This window comes from Cetorhinus maximus, chromosome 1 (assembly GCF_964194155.1).
Source record: "Cetorhinus maximus chromosome 1, sCetMax3.hap1.1, whole genome shotgun sequence".
Lineage (NCBI taxonomy): Eukaryota > Metazoa > Chordata > Chondrichthyes > Lamniformes > Cetorhinidae > Cetorhinus > Cetorhinus maximus.
In genome coordinates, this window is record NC_135879.1 from 122,366,265 (window position 1) to 122,392,413 (window position 26,149).

The 26,149-nt window shown below is 43.2% G+C and overlaps 1 protein-coding gene across 3 annotated transcripts in view; it reads left to right on the forward strand.

Moving 5' to 3' along the window:
• pcdh7b (protocadherin 7b) overlaps positions 1-26,149 on the forward strand; it is a 493,666-nt gene that overhangs the window by 215,980 nt on the left and 251,537 nt on the right. For 2 of the 3 annotated variants that reach the window (XM_078546015.1, XM_078546024.1), the window contains exon 2: positions 10,762-10,978. The exons of the other annotated variant lie outside the window; for it this stretch is intronic. In XM_078546015.1, coding sequence (XP_078402141.1) covers positions 10,762-10,978 — 217 coding nt within the window. The remainder of the gene's footprint in view (positions 1-10,761; positions 10,979-26,149) is intronic. 3 annotated transcript variants of the gene reach the window in all.

Consider the following 26,149-nt stretch of genomic DNA (forward strand, 5'->3'; position numbering starts at 1 on the left):
TCACAGACAAATGCATTGTTGAAACTTCTAGGTTCTCCAAGCGCTAATGGGCAACACCCATTCTCAGTCCAGCATTAAGACCAAGACCATTTAAGACGAAGACCATAGAATGTTGAGTCCATTCAGATCCAATGTCTTGTCAAGCTTCATTCTTAGGTACCTCCATGAAGTATGTAGGCTGCTTATTTTATTTCCTGCGTACAGTACTTTGCACTTCCTCTACATTAAATATTCATCTACCATTGATCTGTCCAGATGCTTATTTTGTTCAACCTATTCTAAGATTTCAGAGCTACCTGCTTCAGTTTCACTGTCCCTTCCCATTTGGTATCGTCCGCAAATTTGACCATTTTGAATTGAGTTTCTAAGCTCACGTCATTTACATAAATGAGAAGCAGTAGTGATCTCAACACTAGGTTCTTGGACACTGGACTCAATATTTCTCCCCAACTTTGTTAAAATTCCTCTAATGAGTGCATGTTGCTTTTTACTATTCAGTCTTCCTGACAGTTTACTCTGAATCCCCACAGCTTTAAGTTTGAATGATTAGGGGGAATTTTAGTCTGGTGTAGGACATTTTCAATTGCCCAGGCTGTGTTGTGAGAAGCCAGATCCATTTTAGTGGCCAGACCTTATTTAATTGAAACAGGCAAGCTGCACACCTGAAATTAGCAACAAAATTATCACCTGATGAATATTGCTTGCATTTATTTTAATGGTTTTCACCTCTCCCTGACTGCCCATTTACTGTTACAGTCCTCTTCCAATCAACCCCCACAGAAAAACATTTCCTCCCATCAATTAAGATGAACAGCGAGATCCACTTTCTATAGCTTGGCAGCCTCATTTTAAAGAAAGCAGGCGTAGATGACAAAATTCATTACCTCCGATTTGCCAGCTCAGCCTTTAGCCAACTGAGGAAAATAATATTTGAGGACCAGGATTGCAAACCTGAGTCTAGGGTCATGGTTTACCAGGCAGCAGTGATCCCCATGCTCCTATATGTTTCAGAAACTTGGACAACTTACAGAAATTACCTCAAATCACTGGAGAAGTACTACCAGTGGTGCCTTCGAGAGATCTTCCAAATCTGGTGGCAAGAAATGCAGTCCCAACAACAGCATCCTCTCCTAAGCCAACTTGCCCAGCATCAGGGCAGTAAGCCCTCAAATCCAGCTCCGGTCAGTGGGACATGTAACTCATGTGCTTGACACCAGATTCCCGAAGCCACTGCTCAACTTGGAACTCGGTTGCAGCAGGAGATTCCATGGGGAACAACGGAAACACATTAGGGAAGTACTTAAGACATCCCTGAAAAGGTCAAACATACTCAATGATTCTTGGGAGACCATGGCTTGTGCCGAACTAAAATGGAGAAAGCTAATTTGGGAAGGCACCAAACACATTGAAAGACTTAATTGGGGACATGCAGAGATGAAGTTGAGGGATTGGACGGACCTCACAAGCCTCTAACAACCCATCTATCCAACCCTTCAAGCACCACCTGCCCTGCATGTGGCAGTGTCTGCAGATCGTGCATTGGACTTAACAGCTTTTTCAGAACCCTTCAAAACTGAGTTGAAGGAAGTGATGCTCGATCCTGAGGGACTACCTAAGAGGAAGTGATGAAATTATTTTTGAATGTTATCTTTTGCCTTTGGCTATGCCTTCTTTTAATAACTGTCTCTTTGCACCACTGATCATCCTTTTAACTTGTCTCTGCATTTTGTTTCACTCATTCAAATAAATCCCTTCCCCTTTCTCCCTGTGTGGTTTAGAGCATTAAATGGAAATCGATTCCTATACTGCTGATTAAGTATGGATGAGATAAGTAATCTGTTCTATTAAAAGGTTAATAATTATATGTAAAAGAATTAAAGAAGTGTTTTCAGATAGTGTGGCATATTTTACTCTCTAATGTTTGGATGTAAAGATTGTATGAATTTCTAGGAGGGAGCATTTTATGCTCATAATTTAGCCAGGTTGTTTTTCATCCGTTTGAAGCAATGAACAGAAAATTGGATTGGTTTTCTTATGGATATATGAACCTTCATGCCTGATTTTCTTCTGTGTCCTCTACCCATATAATCCTTTAAGGCCAAATGCTAAACAGGAAAAGCTGCGCTATTATATATAAAATGCTTGAACTTCGCTGACACATCTTAGTGTTGGACCTGAAATTCCTGCCTGATATGGCACCATGTAATGTCCTCACCCCAATCGATCATTATCTCTGTAAATTAAATTTGTGTATTTATTATTCTATATATTTTGTTGGGAAAACCATATCTCCATGAACTGGATTTTTCTTTTAAAATATGGAAAGACATTGCATTATCTAGACATTTGGATGCTGACCTGGAGTTTTGTTTTAAAAAGCTCATAAGTTCACCTTCAAACTGTCAACAAGTATGCCTTTTCCAAGAAATAACCTGACCAGCATGGTACTTGAGGAAGAGCTGTTTATTTGTTTTGAACTGCAATCACTTTAATTGATGGGTGGGGGGTTTCGGGGGGAGAAAAACTGGTAAAGGCACAGGCAAGTGAGTTACTGGAAACCATATGGCAGAGACAAACTTTAAGTTTGAACCTGTTGCTTTTTGAATTCAGTCTTGTGGGGGAATAGACAGAGCTGGAACGCCGCCCTGGCCGACTCTCTCTCTTTGCCTTGGCTGAAATTCTGTGTGTGGTTATAAATCTGTAGCCACAGAATTCTCATCTGAGTGTGACTTTTCTGCATTTTGGACCCGCAAAGCTGAAGCAGGAAGAATAGGTCCAGCTCTATATTCTCCTCCACACCAAAGCTCTGGTGGTGAGAACCTCCAGACGTCTACCGGGACCAGTGGCCCATTTTCACATGAGGGAACTCCAGATCGACAGTGTTGAGGACCTGCAAACTTTTATGCTTTATTTTGTAACGCCTATCCTCTAAATCTCTGCAGAAAGACCCCGCCTTTTGTTCTTTGTTCGTTTGTGTGTGTATGTGTGTGTGTGCATGCTGGGATATCTTTAAAAGGGTTAGATAATTGCACTTCTAGAGTACAATTGCATGATAATCAGTTGTTGCTATTTGTTTTAAAAAAAAGTTTTGTTTTATAATAAATCATTCATTCTGGGTTTATTGGAAGAAGCCTGGTTAAATTCTCTTTTATTCTGGGTCTAACAGTAGCAAAAGTAAATAATTAGCCATTTAGGTGAGTGAATTAAACTTTTAAACTAATGGTGCGACTTGTGGAGTAGTGGGGCTAGTATACTGTGCACTTCTTCCATCCCAGTTGTAACAATGTCAAGTGCTATACACCCTCTACTGCCACATTTCACACAATCTGGGGCTGATTTTCCATGAGGTTTTCCTACTCGTTTATCAGTGGAGCTGTAGAAATCCAGAAATAAATGGCATAAATGTTTCCATGGCTCTTCTATTCTACCAAACAATAGTTCTGTAATTGTTGGTTTGTTGCACTTATTGAACAGTGACTTTCAATTCGGAAGGTTATAGTGAAAAATTCAAACAGCCTTTTATGATTTGAGTCAGTATTCTTTATGATGGAAACGCATAAAAAAATTAGCCTTGCAGATCATATTTCATAAGAAAATACTGGATTCTTTAACAAAAGCAATTCAGTAGAAGATTTTAACTTGTGCATTTTTAGGCACAGTATGATAATATATTTAAAGAGTCAGAGGAACACAGACTGCTATACAATATTATTAAATTACTAAATTTTGTTCATAACTAAGTTATTGAAGTATGTGTGGTAACTTAATCATGCTGTGCTTTAAGCTCTAGACTCGTTTCATCTAGCAATTAAGTGGAATTAATTGCTTGGCTGTGTTTTAAACATGTATGAATGTTCATGGAAGGCAAGTATTCAATTTGTCATACGTTCAGGAATAACAATTGCCAGAATGGAATGAGTGCATCAAATATAATTCTTATCTGTAACCAACGCTTAACACTTGCCATGAAAGTGACAATACAGCACTTGCCACAGCAATAATTTAAAGTATGCAATCGGTATTGATCATGATTCTGCAGAAAAATATTGTTTTAACATAGTCAACATAATCTAATCACACCGATATGTTTCGTTATGATAAGCAGAAAAAATGGCACTAACTGAGATCATAAAATAAAAATAAACATTTATTTGTTAAATCAATTTCCTAAAGATCCAAAAATAAATACACGCACTTGTATTACTGAAGAAATTTGTGCACCAGTCAGATCCATCCTCCCAACAATGACAACAGCAGATCACATGGGTGTTGGTTAAAGAGGAATAGTAATTAAAAAAAACAACTAGGGCATCATTGTGCCCATTTTCTGGGCAGATAATGGGGACAAAAGTGATAAATTTTGCATGGTTGAAGGTGACCTTGAATGATTTTCAGGCATCTGGAGAAGTCTCCAACAGCATGCATCAGGCCTATGCTGATGAGGGTCTAAAAGCTGTTTTAGGTCCCCTCAGGCTGAACCTTGAGCAGAACCAACAGTAGACCTGCTCTGTTCAGGCTTTGCTGATGTGGTTGCAGCCCAGTGAGTGCTTGCTATTAAAAGGAAACGCAAAAGTTTTAGCCTAGGGCCATGAAGAGCAGGAGTCCTCCAAATGACTCCACAGCACTCAGATCATGATCGGTCCCCAGCCACCTGCTGCTGTTTTCCTCCCCTCTCCCTCCACCCAGGCATGCTGGCGGGGGCATGTTCGGTGGCGTGAGCGGACAGTATGGCGAGAAGGCCAAAAATTGGTTTCACAATGTCATGAAACCAGTTTTCGAGTGTCCACTCCACCCGCCAATGGTGGGCTGTGTTGCCCGCCATCAGACTCCGGGAACATCATTGTAACACATCAGCATATCATTATAAGGTCAGCCCGCCGGACTCAACCCCACTCCCTTCCCCCGCTGGATTATCTGCCCACATCGGCGAGTAAACACGCCGACGTGTTTCACAACAGCATATATAAGGTGTGCAATTAGCGGGCTGCACTTCACTCGGGACTTTAAGGTTTGTTCGCTTACCTTGCTTCGGGCAGCACTCACAGTCATCAGCGCCAGGCTTCACCGACAGCACCACATCACTTTTAGGGGGGCTCATGGGTAGGTCTCTACCTACCAGATCAGCCATACACGGGTGGCTACAGGGCAAGGTCTTGCTTGGGGGGAGAAGTGGCCTCAGGCAAGTGAAGAGGCTGCAGGACGAGAGCTGCACTGGGGAAGGAGAGTATCTCAGGGTGCTTGTGGAGGCACATGTTGATCTGCCCAAGATGGTAAAGGCTGAGGAGGCAGTCTCCAGAGGAGATGAGGCCAGATGGACTTGTGAGCGCATGTGTGTGAGAATGGGTGGTGATGCCCCTTGAGCTAGCAGTGAGTGAGATGCCAGTGAATATGTGATGGGCATGAGTGTGTGAGTTTAAAGTGACGAGGTGGTTACCTGGCTGCACAGATGAGATCATTCATCCTCTATCTGCTTTGGATGGTCAACCTCTTCTGTGCAACATTCGCACTGATCACCTGCCATCGCCTACCAAGCCAGAGTGGTAATGTAGCTGCCCCTCCTGCGGCCAGGGCGGGAGCAAAGGACATCATAGCGAGGGTGGAGGACATCGCAGCAGGGTCGGAGATCACACGGTGTCGAGGCTGCAGTTTCCTTGCCTTTTGAGGCCATGTTTTCTTTGCTGCAGTCCTGGGCTGGAAACACTGAGTGCAGCTGTACTTTAAATGTGATTCCACCAACGGTTGCTTTCTCTGTTGATTTTGGTCCCTAATCCCCTATAGAGAGCACGTGTTGCTCTAATAACTGCAAGTTCAGTACAAAAGCTCATTGAAAGCCAACGGGCAAGTGTAAGTGTAACGTGCTGTTTGTTCTCCACTGACCGCAAAATCTGGGCCAGTCTTATCTTCCTAAACAGAGGGTGTGCATAACCTTTTATGTAAAGTATTCTGACATCACCATGATTGTCATAGTTTAAAGATGCACAGTGCATGGTATGAGTCCGCCCCTTCATGGAATTTCACTATAGAATACAAGGACAAAGGACTGAACTTTTACCACACCCGTGGATAGTGTTCACCATAGCTAAGAAAAACGGTTGATCAAGAATTCACAAATATCATTCTTGTGTTGCTGTGTCTTAGAAGATTGCTGGCGCACATTCCACTCCACAGACTTGAGCACAAAAAGTGGCTGACATTTCAGTGCAGCATTGCTGTATTGTTAGAGGTGCTGTTTTTCAGATATGTTAAACCAAAGCCCCACCTTCTCTTACAGGTAGATGTAAATGATTTCATGGCATTATCTTGAAGAAGATGAGAGGAGTACTCTGGAGTCCTGATCAACATTTATCCCTCACCAATATCACATGGAAACAGATTATGTGGTCATTATCACATTGCTGTTTGTGGGAGCTTGCAGTCCACAAATTGGCTGCTATGTTTCCAAAATTGCAACAATGACAACAATAAAAAGTATTTCATTGGCTGTGAAGTGCTTTGGGCCATTCTGAATTTGTGAAAGGCATGGGATAAAATGTAAGATTTTATGTTTCTTTAGCTTATTTGGTTGTAAGGGGTTCTTCATGAGCTGGTTCACCCTTACTGTTAGCTCCCGAATTTAGGATTTTATAAAAGGACAAACTTAGACCGACACAGGGTTTTAGGCTCAACCACAAACTTGTTTATTAACAAAACACCCCCAATGCCCCAGTACAAGAGTTCTAAACTAGTGTAACAACGCTGCACAACACTCAAAACCACAACTTATTAATAAAAGCCTCCACTGAAAAGAAAAACCCACTGGCAAAACCCCATGTGTCTGCCTGAAGGCTTACTTGGTCCAATTCAAATCCCCTCAGGATTTAGTTGCTACTCTTAAAACTATCCTTAAACCTCAGCCCCAGTATCCCTTGGATCTGTCTGATACTTACAACCCCCACGCAGTTGGTGATTCTAGTGTGAGCTGTAGGTTCGTGAATCAGGTTGGCCGTTCCTGATCCTCCTTGGTGACTGTAGTGCCAGACCCTACATCCTTGGCCTTTTATTGCAAACTTTATCAACAATATGGAAGCATATTTCCTGGAGACATTCTGTTGGATGGTCAGTGCTTCCTTTTTAATCTCTTTAGTCTGGTTCCTTGGTCCAGACAAACCCATTCATCGCGATGTTGTTTACAACTGAAACAATGGACCACATCCAGATGTGATGCCTCTGGTTCCCAAGTTGATGTGCATGTGATAAAGTCCATTCTCCTTAGCTGTTGTTGGTGTTTGTTTGTATAATGGCTGTTGTCTGGGCCATCTGCTAAGATGGTCTCCCAGTTTCTTTAATTGGATTGTCTGATGGCACCTGCTTTATATCGCTGAGATGATAATGATAATCTCTTTACATAGTATCGACTTGGTTTCGATCTTGACATGCTTTGTAGATTAACCCCAGGCAGTACAGCTTGCCTCTCTGTGTTGAGATTTGGCCTGTTTGATTTGCAGTGTTTATGTCTATGAAGCAAAGTTTTTTGATGTTTTATATTTAAAAGAAGTCCAGTTGGAGGGGATTCCAACCCTACATGGTAGAGGTGAAATTGGCGTTGAGTAATTGCATAACATGGGTGATAGCGATCAGCAGCCTATTTTATACTCTGCCTGATTATGTTTACCATTGATTGCAAGACCAATTCCCCCCAATCCCTGCACCACCTGCCCCCACCACCCCACCCCTGCCCAAGTGGACCCAAATTTCACTTCGAGATGTGCCATATGAAGGGAAATTAGTTCCTGTCAGGGATAGAAATTTGATCCCTACCTTGCTATCATCAGCATTAGATTGTTTCAAAATATATATTGGAGGAATAACTTTTAGAGACTTTGTATGCAACATAGATAGAGCCGTTTCATATGCATTTAAAGCTAGAATTTACAAATAGTGAGAAAGAGACAGTTGCTTAAAGTGCTGGTATGACATTCCTCTGTTACTGTTTCAACAGCGACATTAATCCAATTTTTAAAAATGAAGTTGAGGATGAAAAGCAAAGTGAGGTTTACTCTGCATGCTATAATGTGGTTGCTAACCTGGGTATGCTTGTTAATTCTTGATGTTGGCTTCCAAGTGAGAAAGTAATCTTTTCTCTTAAGAGCAATATCTGTCATTCTCAATAGCACCAAGTTCACGAAAAGCTTAAAACAGATGGATGAAAATGAAGGAGTAAAAAGAAAAAAAAGGAAGGAAAGGAAGAAGATGCAATAAATAATATTTGATGATAAAAGGATTAAAAATTAAATTATAAAAATCCTGGAGATTTTACTATTTTTTATTAAAACACCCATGGCTGAAAAACAAGAGGATAGACATATAATGGTGCAGTCAGATACATCATATACATTATTTATAGTAACTGTATATTCCAAAATCTACATTAAGCAGGAATTCTCATTGTAATTAATTAATTTTCATGAACATCGAACAGCAGTCTGTTTCAATTGCAAATTCATGGAAAAAGTCTTAAAAGTGTCAATTGGATAACCCTGGATTATTATTTCATAAATGCAATAATTAGATAAAAAGAACATTCAGTTGTAATTCAGTTGTGTATGAATTTTGGTGTTCAAAGATTCTGTGAAGAAAATAACTCATTGAAACATCTGTAACCCAAAAATCTCCATGAAGGCACAAACACTATGTACGCTTTGTCCTGCCCAAAACATGCACATGTATAAATAGCTGTTCTGCGATATTCATAAATGTGACTTATTGTCTGGAAAAGTTTCTTTATGCAAGGACGTACCAGTATGTACCAGCAAATAAATCCTGCTGCAGTGCAGTTATTAGAAAACCAAGAAATGTAGCCACTCTGTTCTCCAACTTCCAAGTACCCCAAACACAAAAGAGAATAGGAAGCCTGTTCCTTTATGTGACCCTGGAACAAATTCATATAACTGGCATAGCTTGAATTAAAAACATGGGGCAGAATTTTGCCCTTGGTGTGCAGGATCGGCGGGGGCAGTCAGGAAGCCAACCGCTGCCCGCGATCGACAGCGCACCATGATTTCACGCTGGCAGACCAATTAAGGCCCGCCCAGCGTGATACATGAGCGGCAGTGCTGAGCGCTGCCTGTGAGGGTGGGGGGAGAGGAGGGCGAGCAGGCCTAGTGCGAACTTTGGGCATGCACGCGAGGGAGCGCTGAATAATCTCCCTGAGGCAGCTCCGTGCCTCAGGGAGATGAAAATATTGAAAATATTAATAAAGTACAGAAAAATGTAATAAAACATGTCCCTCATGTGACTCTTGTCACATGAGCAGGGACATATTTTTAATTAAAAAATAAAGTTTTTATTTTGTTTGTATTTGCTTTTGGAAGCCTCACCCCGCCCTTGGATGAGGTTGAACGAGCAGTAAAAAGTTAATGACAATTGATAACTTAATGGCCTTAATAGGCCTTTTAATTGTCGGCAGGTGTGCTGCTGGCTCCGTTGTGCACCCACAGACCCAACGACTGCACGATGACGTCGGCTGAGCATCATTTCACGCTCGGTTGGGTCGGGTGCGCGCCAGTCTACCGAGCTAAAAATCCCGGTCATCGTCATAATTAGATTGTATTACCATGCAACATTATTGTTACCCCTTGATCTAGATGGATTTTAAGGTTTCATAACATCTACAGAAAATTTGCTTCCAATTTGCCAATGCAATTGCTATTCATTAGCAATAATTTACTTGTCAGCAATCTGTGAAGATGTTAATTTAAAGTATTTTATGAACATTCAGTTCTTTAGGAAGGGGAAAATTACAATTTTATGAGTTTGCTTCAAACGGGTCATTTATTAGTGTGAGACATACATCCGATTCACATGACTGAGCATGACAGCACTCTCAGAAATAGGAGACATTGTCTTCAGTGAGAAACCTTTTGTTCAGACCAGTACCACCTGATTGTTTAGATGAGAGAATAAAGCAAATCATTCTTCCCACTTTATTTCAACATAATTTTAGTATATTTAGCAAATTAACTGCTGCATTGGGGTGGAACTCATTTTGTTTGCAACAGTCAAAGAGACAGCAATTTATATAGGTAGTACCGTATTAAACAAAATGATGCAGAAAGTTTTTGCAATACAGGTGGCACTGTTGGTACAATTGTAAAACAGGCATATGTGACTGTTGGCAAAGTTGGCACAGATGGCACAACTGAGAACTTTAGAACAGATGGGAAATTTGGCTTGGTTGACATAGCAGGTCTGGCTGGGAAAATTTCCACAGATGGTATAATTGGCACTTGAAGGATCAGATGGTATACGCGACACCATAGGGTCACAAAAGTATGTCGTCTCCTCCAATTAATCTGGTCAGGAATCCAAGAAAAGAAAGCAAAAGATGGTTAAGAGAATTAAGTGAGTATTACACGGCTAGTAATTCACCAAAAAATCCCACGGCCACAAAATGTACTGTAATGTTGTCTTCAAACTATATAGTCATTGAAAGGAGACTGCTAGAACAGGAATATAGCAACATGCTTGTGAAATAATCAAAATTAATTGTTCTGTCAAATTATGAATAAGTGTACTCTGGCAATGGCTCTTGTCACTAAATAATTTTTATAGATGCAGTAGTTGCAAACAGTGACATTCATTACTGTAACAAATTAGCATTTTCATTCCTTGTTTCAGTAGACCTCCATTTTATTCTCTATGTCTCATAGAACATTGTAGATTTACACTGCAGATTTGATGATGAAAATACAGCTATGACACTTATGATACTGTTTCTTCTAGCCTTTCCGTCGAGTGACTTTCTCTGTGGTGAGTCAGCCTCAGGATCCGCACCAGGGGTCCCTACAGAGCTGTTACGACAGTGGCTTGGAGGAATCAGAAACGCCTAGCAGCAAGAGTTCATCAGGACCAAGACTAGGCTCACTCCCACTTCCAGAAGACAACTATGAGAGGACCACACCTGATGGCAGCGTTGGTGAGGCAGAGCATATGGAAAATGGTAAGGTCATAAAACTAATCACTTTTCTCAAAAGCACAAAGTGCATTAATATTAATGCTTGAGACTGGTTTTCACATAATAACACAAGCATTTAATACAGAATTCAAAGTACGGACAGCATAAAACATTTTTTAAGATGAATACATTTATATTTCTCTATGAGTACAATAGGGTTACATCAAATCAACAATGGCAAGATGGTAAACTTCATTCATAATTCCACAATATTAGATTGCAATGGTCATTGATTGAAAGTGCTCTTGATGAAAAGATTTATTAATATTACCTCCTGAGAATTTATTCTTGAAGAATCATCCACAAATGCATCTAATACAGCTGTTGAACTGGAAACAATTTTATTTCTTCAACCGCAAATTTCCCCACCAATTTTCTCTCCCCTTTTTCTCCTGAAGGTGTTGACTCTTTGGTGAAAAATGTTTCGATGGATTCTGATTATGCTGTGCTCCCTTGCTCATGTGGTCATTATTCATGTGTGATTCTGGACAGTGAGGGGTGATTATTGAACAGCGGACCAATAAAGCATGCTGGTCAGGCATCTAATGGTATTAGATCTGCACCATTTTGAGGGCCCAGCCCATTCCCGTGCCGCTGGCAAACTATGGGTACCCCACTGCAGCTTGCTAGGTCTGGGACTGCACAATATTGGACTGTGCGGAGACTGACTCGCCAGGCCAGGTGATAGTTCATGGCGTTGATGGGGGAGTCAGTTGTGGAGAGAGTGCCCAGGGCAGCAGTAGCCCACATTATTCTTGTGGAGCCCAGTGAAGCACTCCTGCTCTTTCTAACTCCACAAGAATAATTCTAAAATTAATCAGGTGCATCTTCTGCTGTGCCACCTGGCAAAACTAGGTGGAGTGTGGAAGCTGCATGCCCTCTCTGAGTTGTCTAAAATTTCAATCTGGCCCTATGAACATCATGCAACCATTATTTGCATATTAAAAGGGTGTACCCCCTGAAACAAACAGCTACACAGTGGAAGAACCCTTTAAAGATGGTGGTGACTGGAATGATATCGTAAACAAAGTGGTAAGTCATTTTCAATTAAAATCTACCCCAAATCTCGGCAGGCTATTAGATCACATTATCTATCTCAGCCGAGGACCAAATTGTTCTCAGCCAATGTAAGCACGTGTATCCCAGCCAGGATACTATGATAGCATTTATCTATTCCTTTATTTGTCCCATTAATTGTGGTACTGCTTCATAACTTTCTCTGTCGCTTTTATTGTTGCATTTAAGCGGAGTCGTTAAATAAATATATAAAGATTATTCACAACCAGAGAAAAATTAATCCCACATAAGCAATTGACCTGTCTTGGATAACTACCTGGGTATTGCTAGACTACCCAGGATTTCTGAAAAATTTAAGGTGTGTGCTACATTAACACTGGTCTTCACAAGAAGCAATACTGGTAAAATGAGTTCAAGTCACTGTTTGGCCAACATGATATTTCTTTCTGTGTAAGAGACCTGATTTGAGTGATCATTTATGTCCTTGTTTAAAGATATATTGACTAGAAAAAAAGTTAAATCAGTCAGTATGTCAGGAGACAGGCATCTATGCTGTGCATTAACAAGGCAGGTTGCATCTGTCAGCAGTTACTGAAACTCTGTGGTCAGAGCTTGCATTAGGCTGAGCATTAGGATTAATTATGTGAATTAAAAATGAGCAATTCTGCTACTGCTCTTGCCCTGCATTCGGATACATTTTTCATTATTATGGAAATATTTGATACTTTATTTAAATTATGGAAATGCCAATTACTTTGCAGAAAGAAAATGTCCTTCCCCCTACTTTTCTTTCCATCTGTGGGTCAGCTCTGTAAATTGTATATTATTCTTCTAAGGGAGAAAAGTTATTTTCTAAGCATAGAAAGCCGATACATCAATGCCATTTATAATCCTCTTCTAACTCTTTACCTCAGTGGCCTCTGCAGCAGATGTTCTAGTCACCTTAACCTGGAACTTAAGCTGCAAGATATTATACATACACTTAATTAATTTGTATCAAATTCCTTTCCCTGCTATATTAGCTAGAGGCGTTAACCCATTTAAAAGGAAGCAGTGAATGAAATAGTTTAACGCCTCTTCCAAAATAGTGGACAGCGGAGTTTAATAAAGAAGTCTTAAGTGCTTGCACAGAAAAATCATACAGCATAATTTCCATGTTATTATTCCCTCTGCCATATGGCATTTCGGCTTTTGCCTAATGTTTTACTAGACTATTTTCTGTTATTTTATCAAATAGACTGGTTGACACTAGTTTGCTAGTCAGTTTTGTTCAGTCTCAATCAGCCTAGTAAATTGAGTGCATTGCAATAACTGGGAATTGTACCTCAGGGTACAAAAACAATGACTCTTAAAATGTAAATCTAATTTCCATCAAATAGAGAAAAAGGAATGGGGTTCATTGACCTTCATAATCTACGAATGGCCGATTTTGGAAGTGGATATAAAATTCGGAGACATTGAATTTTGTGTATTTTTTAATCACTCTACAGCTGCTACTCGTGCAGCCTGCATCAACCTTGCAGATGTCTGTTGCAAATTTTCCAAGCTAGTTTACAGAATAACATTTCTCTCTATCAGCAAAACTTAGAACAGAACATTGTTTTGAGTCCAGATACCGGAATCCAGAGGAACACTGCTCCTTACTCCGATTATGCTGTGTGACTGAGTGTAGAAATTGATCTACATTTATGAGGTAAACAAAGTTGCTAAAATGACAATGTTATAGTCTGTCACCTTCTGTATGGGAAAAACAGAATTAGAAGCGCTGGGGTTTGTGCTTAAACACATTCTAGTAATCTAACTGCAATATCATTGAAGAGAGTAAGATTGGGCTCAGGTTTAAGCACCACCCGCAGGTGGGTAAACCCATAAATTAGGGCATCGTGCCATCGGCAGTGTACCCACTGCTGGCCTCCCTGCCCCTGCCCCCACTGCGATTTTATGAGTGGCGGGGGAGGCATCAGGTGGGTTGCTCACCATGACCCAATTGAGGCAAATAAGTGGCAATTAATGCCCAATTAAAGCCCTCAGTCCACTGCCACTCTTATTTAATGATGGAGGTAGAGACCGGAGCTCAACATGCAGGTTTAATAGCCCGGCAGGTTTAACCTCTGGGCTCCTGGCCAGCTAAAGGCGGTGGGAGGGAGGAGATGCCTCTTGCCAGGTTCCCCAGCGCCAATCAGAGCCCCCCCCGCCGACCAGGTTTCGCTACTCCATGTCCCAGGGCCTGTCAGCCTGGCTCTGGTGAGACTCTGGACGTACCTGAATGTCCAGATCCATCGCTGAATGCTACCTCTTGCCTTACCCACAGTACTGGCAGTGGTCACCACTCCTGATAGTACTGCCAGTGTGCAGAGCTACTGGCCTTTGATTGGCTAACAGCTCTATGAGGCGTGACTTCCTCCTAGAAGCGGAGAGAAAACCCGTCTCATACTAATTAAAGGGCCGTCGACTGAAAAATTAAAATGGGACAAACCAATTAAGCGGAGATGGGCTTGCCCCCAACATATATGCTGGGATGCAGGAAGCCTGCCCTCAGTGTATAATCCAGCCCATTATATCTTCTATAACTCATGAGAGACCATCATATCTAACTGATTATTCTGTAGCAGATACACTTCCTCCACCTATACTGAGAAGCAGATAAGAAGTACTGTTATAGAATGGTTTTTTTTTCTTATCAATCGAAAAGAGAGCCAATGATAAAATTCTACCATCTAATGCTGAAGTACCAAATTTGAAAGTCTACATTGAAGATTTGACTTTTTTTGATAAAACAAGTGTTTTCGGCCAAAATATACAAAATATTGTTGTGGAGATAGTCATAATCTGGACAAACTAAGAAAAAATCCTAGCTTCTGAAAGAAGAGTTTGGAGTGGTCAATGGATTGTGGGCTAGTTTGAGTTTCTGCAAGTTAAAGCAGATGATAATAAATCAGTATCATTGAACTCAATGGAAATAACAAGGGAGAGAGATGTAAAACAGGTAGCCGATTTACTATATTTACAATATCAGTGCCAAAATAACTCCCTATATGTAAGTACATGGGGTTGGACAGGAAGCACTTGGACTTTCCACAATAAATTTGGGTGGTTTCAATGAATACTCTGTGTTCAGTTTTTGTATTGTATTATTACCTTCTCATTCTCTACTTCAGTAAGGTACAGGAATCATCTGTGTTTGGCTATAAACATCAAATTTTTAGCACCACCAATGATTTTATCTAGTCAAAAGACAAAACTAATTTGCATCTTTCCTTCTTCATTAAGCATTTCTACAATAGTTCTTATTGTTATTAGAGAGCTCCTACTCATAGGGCAGAATCTTTGGCTTGCCAAGTGGGGGCAAGGCCCGCTCGCCAAGGCGTAAAATAACGCGCGGTGACATCGGGCGTGCGAAACTGATGTCATTGCGCATCATTCGGATTTTCAGTTCAGCGGGCATACAGCCGACTCAGCTACGTGCTCACCGAACTGTCAAAGGCCTATTAAGGCCAGTTAACCATCAATTGAAAAAATTAACTGAGCAGCCCATCCAACCTTTAGGTTGTTGGGCAGACGAAGAGCACAGGCGGCCTTCGCATTTACCATGAAACCTCATCCACGGGCGTGATAAGGTTTCATGAAGATTTTTAAAGTCTTATAAAAATTCTTAATAAAATTAATAGACATGTTCTAGCTCATGTGACAGTTTCACATGAGGGGGCATGTATTAATTTTTTTTTCCTTTATTAAATTTTTTTGAACTTAAACTAATCTCCCTGAGGCAGCTCTGTGCCTCAGGAAGATTTCTGCACTCTTTCATGCGCATGCGCGAGAGAGCGCAGGCCTCGACTCAGGCAACCTCCCCCAGCCTGCACAGGGAGCACTCAGCGCTTCCGGGGGTGCGTCATGCTGAGCGGGCCTTAATTGGCCCGCCCATGTAAAATGGCGGCGCCCAGCCGATCACAGGCGGTGAGCAGCTGCGCGCATGCCTGCTCCCTCCCACCCCCCCACCGACAGGGAGAAAATTCTCCCCATATACTATGCCTAAAGTCAGGACTTTTTATCTGGACCTCTCCTCCTTACTTGAATAGTCTTTCCAGATTTCCTTCCTTCAGGTTACTCTTTTTTCTGTCTTCTGATACTCATATCCACAGGTACACAGAAATAAAAGGTTTCAATTCCCCTAAAGCCTCACAACATATTACAAAATAAACACGTAGTACAACATTTCAGACACAAAGAGCCGGATTTTCAAATGCTGGCAGGGTTTAACCTGCTGCAGACACAATTTCAAAATCACAGTCCCAGAATCCTGATACATCTGGGACAGTTTGAAATTTTCAAAGGGCTGGTTAGTGGGGGGTTGGGGGGGGGAGGGAATGGGAAACATTTCGTCTGCAATTAACAGCCCATTAAGCTCCTTTGGAACTTGTTATTGGGCTGGTGAGGGCCAGGGTGGGATTATCAAAGGCCAAATCGGCGAACCCGAACAGTCTGGTGCACTTTAGTGCCCAGTTTGATGGAGCCAGCTTGCACCAGTTTGAGCGCAGTACCTTTACTTCGCATGCATGGCCACTTTCTTCTGTATTCCAGCTCCTCGCCTTCTGAGGAGCTTACTGCTCTACTTGGCAATGTAGTGGCAGGCCCCTACATGGCTGCTGTCTGCCTTTACTGCCGGCATCAGGCAGACAACTCCTACCTATTGGAGGCGCTCAACGCTGGTGCTGAGCTTGCCTCCTGCCCAATAAGGGCATTTACATTTAAAATTGGCATTGTAAAAGTGGCGTAGCTGAGGTGCGATGTCAGGACACGGAACCTGACCCTGCTTTAAAAATCCAGCCCAAAATTTCACTTGTCATACATGGTCACTGAGTCAACGCTGCTGACAACTCTTTGTTTGTTCCAGATAGTGGAGCAAAAAAGAAAGGGTAACTATTTGAGCTTTCTCCTGACGGGATAACAGTGAGAAATATGGAAATGCAGAACCAGGTGAGAAATACTGCCTAAATTACCTTGAAAGAAGCAAATTGTAGAGGCTACTTTAAACAATTAGTGAAAGGAATTGGTTAACTTGCAGGATAATTGCTAGAAATATCATAGATATTATCCGAGGATTCTAACATTTTTCTATGGACATCTTCTGTTGTTTTTATTGGAAGAAAGTACTACATAGTTTTGTCGGAAAAAAATCAGTACGTTGGACAATTGAGGATTGGAGAACAACAAAATGTGCATTTTACTTATAAGATCTTTACTATCCTTTGAGCATGCTCCTAAAAGAGTTTAATGTGAAAGAACACACAGGCAATCAGCTAAAACAATGCCCCACAAGGATACAAGGCAAATAGCAATGGACTTCATTCTTAAAATAAGGCTGGGTCACAAACCATTTGGTGTAGAACATTGGCAATAAGAACATAAAAATAGCAACAGGACTATAGGGTTTCTCGAACCTGTTCTGCTACTCAATAAGACTGTGACTGATCTTCAGCCTCAACCCCACTTTCCAGCTCTAACCCTTGGATTCACTTAGTCAAAATCTCAGTCTTAAATATATTCTCATTGACTAAACACCCACAGCCCTCTAGGGTGAAGAATAATAAAAATTCACGGCCCTCTAACTGAAGACACTTCTCTTCATCTCTGTCCCAAGTGGCCAACCCCTCTTCCTGAACCTATTCCCCCTAGTACTAGACGCTCCACCCAGGGGAAACAGCCGCTCAGTATCTATCCTGTCATGCCTTATAAGAATTTTATGCATTTTAATAAGATCACTTCTCATCCTTCTAAACTTCAGTGGCCCATTCTACTCAATCTCTCCTCATATGTTAATCCTCTCATTCCAGGAACAACCTTCTGCTGGAGACTCAATATTATTTACAAAATTAAGCATTTGTAATCAGCTTCAGATGTAGTAAATCAAAGGGAAACTAGTTAAATACAATTAGCGTAAAGTCAATTGCTAACAATACTGTTAAAACAAGACTGTTATTGCTTTGTAATATCTTGTTTCCACAACGATAAATTATTTTATTTAAGTATAATTAATTTGAGCTTTCAAACTGTGATGCATTCTTGCAAAATTAGTCCAATGAGCTATTTGTCTCGTCAGCTGTTTATTTGTAGGCAGTACCTATCTAAGTACTAATTTAGATTAACGATTTCACACTAAGGGAGGGAAGAGGTGTTGTTTTGGTCCTTTAAAGAAGATGGGTTGGTCCAAGAAAGAGAACATGAGGCAGCAGTTTGTTGGTGAGTTCTGGGCTTCTCTCATGAAACTGGTAAGTTTTTTAAATTAGAATTGGAGAGATATAAATAGAGTAGCAATTTATAGCTGTTCAACTACTTGATATAACTACATGTAATTGTTGAATTATACTTTTGATCTTAAACCCTAATTAGTTAAATGGAATGCAAGAAAAATGGCAGGCTACTGATGCGTTGCAACTGAGGGGGCATGTGAAATGTGATGGACGCCATTGTGATTAATAATTTTTTTAAAATTCTGTTCTCTTAATGACAACACTGTGGGCAGAAACTTTAGGTTCTGATGGGGGCAGGAACGGTGGTGGGCGAGTGATGAAAATAGAGGTGCTGGCCAGCATGCTGGTTTCCCATGGCCATTCTCAGCACTACTGAGTGTCACCAGGGCGATGGGGGTTGTTGGGAGTTGGGGGAGGTGGAGCACTGGTGGGGAGCAGCGGTGAGAACCCACCCAGTCCAATAATAGGTTTAATTAAAGAGTTCATAGACAGCTTCTTCTTTCGTATAGCTGCCGTCACAGTTTTCATGTCAAATTCTGCAACCAGTCCAATGCTCTTCTGGAGAGTAAGTGTAAATCCAGGATGTCATCCTCAAACTTGAGTCAGGGAGCAAGATGTTATTTTGTGCTCCATGGTTTGATCAGTGTTTCCGCAGTCGCAGCCAGGTGAGATTTTCAGGTGTCACTTGTACATCAGTTGGCCATATTGGCCATGTCCAGTCTGTATTTTATTGAGGGTTGTCAACATGCTCTGTGGGAGATGGAAACCTGGCTGTTGATATGTTGGATTGGAGACAATAGGCAAAATTTTTAGCTCGGCTGGCGGGTGCGCGCCTGACCTGCTCGAATGTAAAATGATGTGTGTTGACATTGGGCGAGCGTCCCAACGTCAATGTGCAGTCGCACAATATTTCATTTGGCGGGCGCGCGTCAGATTCGGCAGCGCGCCTGCCGACAATTAAAAGGCCTGTTAAGGCCATTAAATTTTCAATTAAGTTGAATTTTTTGCTGCCTGTCCAACCTCACAGTTGGCGGGCAGGTGAAAAGACCAAGCGGCCTTTGCACTTCTTAGGAAACCTCATCCATGGGTGGGATGAGGTTTCCCAAAGCAAATAAAAATTAAATTAAAATTTTAAAACTTAATTAATAATGTCATGTGACGGGAGGGGACATGTTTCATGACATTTTTATTTTCTTTATTTTTTTGTTATAACTCTTCATCTCCCTGAGGCAGCTCTGTGCCTCAGGGAGATTATGAAGTGCGCACCTGCGCACATGTGTGAAGGTCGTGCTCACACTCCCCCGCACCACCCCCACCCCCGCCTCTGCCCACACAGGCAGTGCTGAGCGCTGTTGCTCGTATTTCACGCTGGACGGGCCTTAATTGGTTTGACAGCATGAAATCACCTTCCGGCTCCGATCGCAGGTGGCGGCCGGCTTCCCGACTGCCCCCGCCGAGCCCGCCCAACATGGGTGAAATTCTGCCCAATGTGCTTATTTGGGAGGGCGTTTTCTGTCCAAGCTTTCCTCCACCTTTCATCAGTGTTATGGAATTGGCGGTGTTCATTTTGTATCCAGAAGGGATTTTGTAGGTCATCTGGCGATTGGTGGGGGGGGTCTTGCAGGTTTCTGTGGATGGGGAGTTCCAAGTTGCTGCTGATACGAGTCATTTCTTTGTGTTTTGCTGTGTCCCGTTGAATAGGGGGAGGGGCTGGTAAGGACTGAGAGGACTGGTAACTACTGAGCTGGAGTTGACCTGAGAGTTCCAGAGATTATCCTCATTACTGAGTGAAGTTGTGTGCCGATGAATTTGGTGTGGTGACTTGAGGCCCATCTGGATGCACAGCACTCAGCTGTTGAGAAGACCAGAGCTACAGCAGAAGTGTGGAGGACAGTGGTTTTTGTATGCCCGCTTGTGTTGCCGAGCTTATGGATGATGTTCACTCATGTCTTGGTCTTTTCGGCAGTCTTTCAGAGGTGGTGTTAGTGAGTTAGGGAGAGGTTAAGGGTCACTTCATCGCGCATCTTTTCTCCACAGAAGGTGACATTTAGGGTGTTTTGTGCCTTAAAGTTTCCAAGGTTGAATGCAGAGACAATGGACTTGGCTGGGTTTGTTTGCTGTCTCCACTGACAAGTCAGAGTTTAGGATGGCCTCCATATCCTGGAAGGATTTTGCCTAAGTTGTCAATGTAATATCGTTGGTGTAAATGAATTTTCGTGCTGATGTGGTAGGCATGTCACTTCTGTGGATGTGAAGAAGTGTTGGTACCAGGACACTGCCCTGTGGGAGACCATTGTTGAATGTTCTTGGAGTGCTGACCTTATCTTGAGGGTAGACATTCATCCTTCTGTTGCTCAGAGATGTCCACAGCAGCCAGAGTAGTTTGACACATGGCAGCAGCAGGGACAGTTTGAGCATCAGTCAATGTTTCCAAACAGTATCATGGGCTGAGGGAAGATATATGAAAGCGGCTCCAGTCTTGAGCTTGCGATGAAAGCCAGTCTCAGTGTTTATGGTGATAGCAAGAACTTGTTCAGTGCAACTGCGTTGGGACCTATAGCCAGCCTGCTCTTGAGGCAGGGATGAGTTGGTGATACGGATAATTCTTAAAAGAATGAGTCACTTCAGGAGCTTATAGGTTGTACAGAGCAGTGAAATGGGCCTATAGCTCCCAGGGTCACCTGCTGGCTTGCCTGGTTTTGGAAGGGCTATTACCATTGCCTCACATCAGGTTTGGGAATGTGCCCATTCTCCATCACAGCTGAGGAGAGTGCCAATAACCATTGTTTTGCCAGTGGATCAAGATGGTGCAGGAAGTCCAGTGGAATACCATCTTTCCTGGCAGCTTTGCCCTTTTTTTGTGGTTGTTAGGCCAGCATCCAGTGCCAGGAGGGTAAAGTCGTCTGGCAGTGGAAAAGACCCTGGAAAACTTGTCATTGCTTCTTTGAGCTTTTTCTTGACCTTCTGTTTGTGTTGTTTATCGAGGGATCCCTTTGAGTTGGCCAGTCAGTTGGCAGCAACAGCATTTGCGTTTACTTGTGGGTTAGCGGCCTCTCCTGGTCTGATATTCTACGGTCCCTCAGGAGATTCCAGGCTCGACGATCTGAATGTATAGTGTCCATGGATTCTACACAGTCCAGCCAGCTTTATTGTTTACGGTTGTCCAAAGATTCAAGTAGTGTTGTGGCTGCTGCCAGATCTCTTGTTTGTTGCTATTGTTGAAAGAGGGTTTTGCATTCAGGACTTCAACAGGGGATGTATTGCTCTCTGAAACCTCGAGGGATGTTTCTTTGCTACAGCAATAAACCAAGGCCACAAACCGATTATACTGTTTCGGTGCCAGGGGATGTGGTAGATGGTTTTCTCCATTTCGGCAGTAAATCCAGGCCTGTTTGCCTTATGGAAGTTCCACCTTGGCACTTGTTTTGATGACATGACAGGAATTTCAACCCTCCATGTGGCTGCTAATTGGCCTATGTTGATTGTGTGTGAAGCCTGGAAGGACAGCTCGGGGCAGGTGATGAGACAGTGGTGAGGTCAGGGTTAAATTCCCTCCCCCACCTTGCTGATCAGAAGGTTGCACGATGCTTACCGTCACACTTAAGATGAAACTTCTGTGCTGGGCTTCCTCATTGTTTTATTTGAATTGTAGCTGAACTCTGTTTAGTGACTTATATGGTTGGGTGTTGAGGGGGTGGGGGAGCTGGATTAGGCCATTCCTCATTGAATGGTTTATAGAAATTGATAACTGTCAGCTCGCTAATTTTGACAGCTGCTGTCCAGATACCTCTATCTTTTGTGCTTGGGATTGTAATATAGTTAGTAATTTCATCTTTCACATAAATCATCAGGCCATATTTGGTAAGGTTGTGCCAGGCTAATTACCGTAGATTTCATAACGACGTGTTTGCTTATCGTTAGCAACATGCATTTCCTGTAACATGAGGACATCAATGTTACTAACTCTCAGCATCTTTTCCAAGTAGTCACATTTGGCTTGCCAGAGACCTTCAAAGTTCAGTTAACAGATCCACTTTCCAGGTTCCCACCTATGGGATACTTGGCCTTGAGAAGGGTTGTCATTTATTGCAATGGGAATAGAATATAAAAGTAGGGATGTTTCGCTACAGTTGTACAGCTGGAGTACTGTGTACAGTTTTGGCCTCCTTATTTAGGTAAGGATATAAATACATTAAAAACAATTCAGAGAAGATTCATTCAACTGATACCTGGGATGGATGGGGGGTGGGTGGTAATCTTATGAGGAAATGTTGAAAGGCTGGGCCTATACCCACTGGAGTTTCGAAGAATGAAAGTGATCTTATTGACACATATAAGATCCTGAGGGGACTTGACACAGTAGATGCTGAAAGGATGTTTCCCCTTGTAGGAGAAACTAGAGCTAGGGGACACAGTTTAAAAATAAGGGGCCTCCCATTTAAGATGGAGGTGAGAAGAATTTTTTTCTCTCGGGGTCATGAATCTTTGGGTCTCTTCCCTGGACAGCATTGGAGGCAGGGTGATTGAATATTTTTAAGGCAGAGGCAGATAGATTCTTGACGAACAGGTGAGTCACAGGTTATGGGGGGCGGAGTAGGTGGAATGTGGAGTTGAGGCCGTAATCAGGTCAGCCATGATCTTATTGAATGGCAGAGCAGGGGCCAAATGGCCTACTCCTGCTCCTAATTTGTGTAGTTGTGATCACTTCGATTTTTTAGTTTTACTCCATTGACTGGGAGCTCATTGTGGACCATGTTGATGTTTTGGTGGGGGTCCATGGCTGCATGCCCGGTCAGGGACAGACCAACGGCATGGAGACAGATGCACAGCAGGGAGCCTGCCATGGTCACCCTCACAAATTAGATGGCCACACAAAAGGGAGAACAGCTCATAGGGTGAGTTAGCCATTGGTGTACTGGTGCCATTGGGTGTGCACAGGTTGCAGTTAGGATGGTCAGTAAATGCTGGGGCAGTTCAGGTGAGTCATCATCTTGTTGGCATCATGGTGGGGGTGGGTGGGGGGCAAGGCTTCCAAACACAATTGGGAGGCCACATGGCCACAAGGAAGGCAGCAGCTGACAATGGGAGCATGGCTCTCAGTTTCCAGGTCCAGTGACAACGAGGAGCAACATCCTCCACAGAAAGAGCAGTGCTCAGGGCTTCAGGAGAGCAGAGGAGAAGGATATGGGGCAGGAAGGCAACATGCCCTCAGCATAGGCTCTACTGTCAAAGATGGAACTATACTGGAATGAACAAGACTCAGTGCCGTAAGAGACTCCAACATCCCAGGAAGATGGTCACTCCGGAAGACCTCACACCTTGCAGCACTGCTCACCATGCCCTTCCAGTAGCTGTCAAAGTCACTGTGGACTTGAACTTCTTTGCCTCTGGTTCCTTCCAAGGATCAGTAGCAAACCTCACAAACTGCTGCACACCATTGTATAATCACAGGTTACTGATGCCCTATTTATGAAAGGTGAACAGCAGATACACTTCAGCACAGCTGGGGCCTCACAGGCACAGAGAGCAGTGGGTTTTGCCTCCATCATTGGATTCCTCTAGATGCAGGACATAATCAATTGCACCCATGGGGTGATCAAGGCACCCATTGACCTGCCAGTCAGATTCATTAAGGGATTCCTCCCCCTTAGCATTCAGGGGTGTATGACCACAATAAGAGCTTTCTGTATACGTGTGCTCACATTCCTGGCAACTGCCATAAGCCCCTCACCCTCTGTCAATCCAGTATGCTGCAGTTCTTCATTACACCCCCAGCCCCCAACCAAAATGAATGGATGGATTTTAGGAGACCAGGGATATCTGTTGAAGAGAAGGCTGCTCACACCACTGTGAGAACCCAAGACAGAGCCACAGAGATGCTACAGCCAAATCCACCTGCTCACTAGGAAAACCATTTAGTAGGCCATCAGGCTTCTGAAGATGTGCCTGGATCAGCCAGGTTGCACTATGCAGTACACTCCTGCAATGGTCCTGGTCATTGTGGTGCTCTGCGGCGCTCTCCCTAATAGATGGATACAGCTCACCAGATGAAGAGGAGGGGCAGGTGAAGGAAGAGGAAGAGGAAGAGGGGGAGGAGGAGAACAGTGCAGAACGCTGAAGTGCCACAGCTGCATAGGGTCTGGCAAGTCCTGGCACAGAACTTGAGGGTCTTGTCAGGACGCTGTTAACCTCAGGGATCATCTGATCCAGGCACGTTTTAGCTGAGTCCCTAGAACCTAGCAAGGTGGCATGGTCTGGAAATCACTTTGAGTTGCCTTTGAGAGCACATCTATTAATTGCGCAGTCTAATCAGATCACTCTTAATGCCTATGAATGATGCAAATCTGGCCAATGACTTCTCTATTGTCGTTCAAGAACCCTTGCTTCCCGCCACTGCTTTCTCCCTCTTTTCTTGTTCCACCATTAATAAAATGAAGCTGATGTGTCTGACATCATGTGTCAATATTTACATACTACTCAAAAAGTAAAAACAGTACAAGTTACTGGCAAGGAAACCCCACTGAACTAATCACTGCTCTGCCCACACGATGTTCTCTGCTCTTGGACACTTCTACGTGGTGCTCCTTTTGTAACCTCGGAGGAGGTGGAGGCAGCCTGTTCAGCTGTTTCTGTTTATGGCTGAGATACATGAGGCGGTCATCATCATCGTGGAGGCGCTAGTGGGAGCACCTCCAGAATCTGCTGAACCATGTCATTGCAGGGGCAATCTTCCTTACTAGGGTATGCTGCATGGATGGTCCCTTTGTCAGAGGGGCAAGGAGACCGATGACGATGGCACCCCATGAGGGGTGGCATCCTCATCCTCCTTGGTGACTGCCTCAGCCTTTGGCTGGCACTCTGGATGGCTGAAGGGGAGCACCAGTTGGCAATCTCTCTCAACAGTCTCTGAGACATCAGCACCATCAGCAAGGTTACATATTATGGCAAGTATTCTGTGAACTTCAGGTCACAGTTCCTGCTTGCACTCTGAGTGTTGCCACATAGGGCTCTCCACAAGGTTGACCACTCTCTCAATGGAGGAACTCATGTCCTCAAAGCCCTGAGCAATAGTGGCGCAGATGAGCTGAATGGACTCCTCCATTCTCATCCTTTGACCCTGCACTGGGAACACCACCACCTGGAAGTTCCTCTCCAAATCACTCACCACCCTGACCTGGAAATATGTTTTTGTTCCTTCGCTGTCACTGGGTCAAAATCCTGGAACTCCCTCCCCAACAGCACTGTGGGTGTACCTATACCACATGGACTGCAGCGGTTCAAGAAGGCAGCTCAGCACTACCTTCTCAAGGGCAATTAGGGATGGGCAATAAACGCTGGCCTAGCCAGTGACGCCCACATCCCATGAGTGAGTGGAAAAAATCTGCCTCATGGAACTCTGACATGAAAGAACAAACCTGTACCAGTTGCAGCTGGTCTAAGTAGAGCCTCCTTTCTTGTGACTCCCAAGGCCCCGCATCTACATCCAACTGATCATGTCTGTGTCCTTCACCCCTGAGGAAGACTGCCCCCAGCTGCCTCTGCCTCTGTTATCTCCTCCTGCACACTTGTGATGTGCTCATCACCCAGTGCACCCTCTATGTGCTCATGAAAACCCACTGAGGTGACTGTGTCTGAGCTGGTGGAAGGTGAGCTTGTAAGGTGTGATGGTGCTTGGCCTGAGATCTGCTCTTGCAGCACTTGGCTGAATGATACAGGAGCCTTGGTACAGGAATTGATCTTCGTGTCATGACATCAAAACCTGCAGAAGACACAATGAGAGATCTTGAAAATTAGCCTTGGAGAGCTGAAGCTCCAGTAGTGTCGGGTTTTGGGGTGGGGGGATTCAGAGCTTGAGGTTGGGGGTCTTGGAGGGATGGGGGTGGTCGGAGGT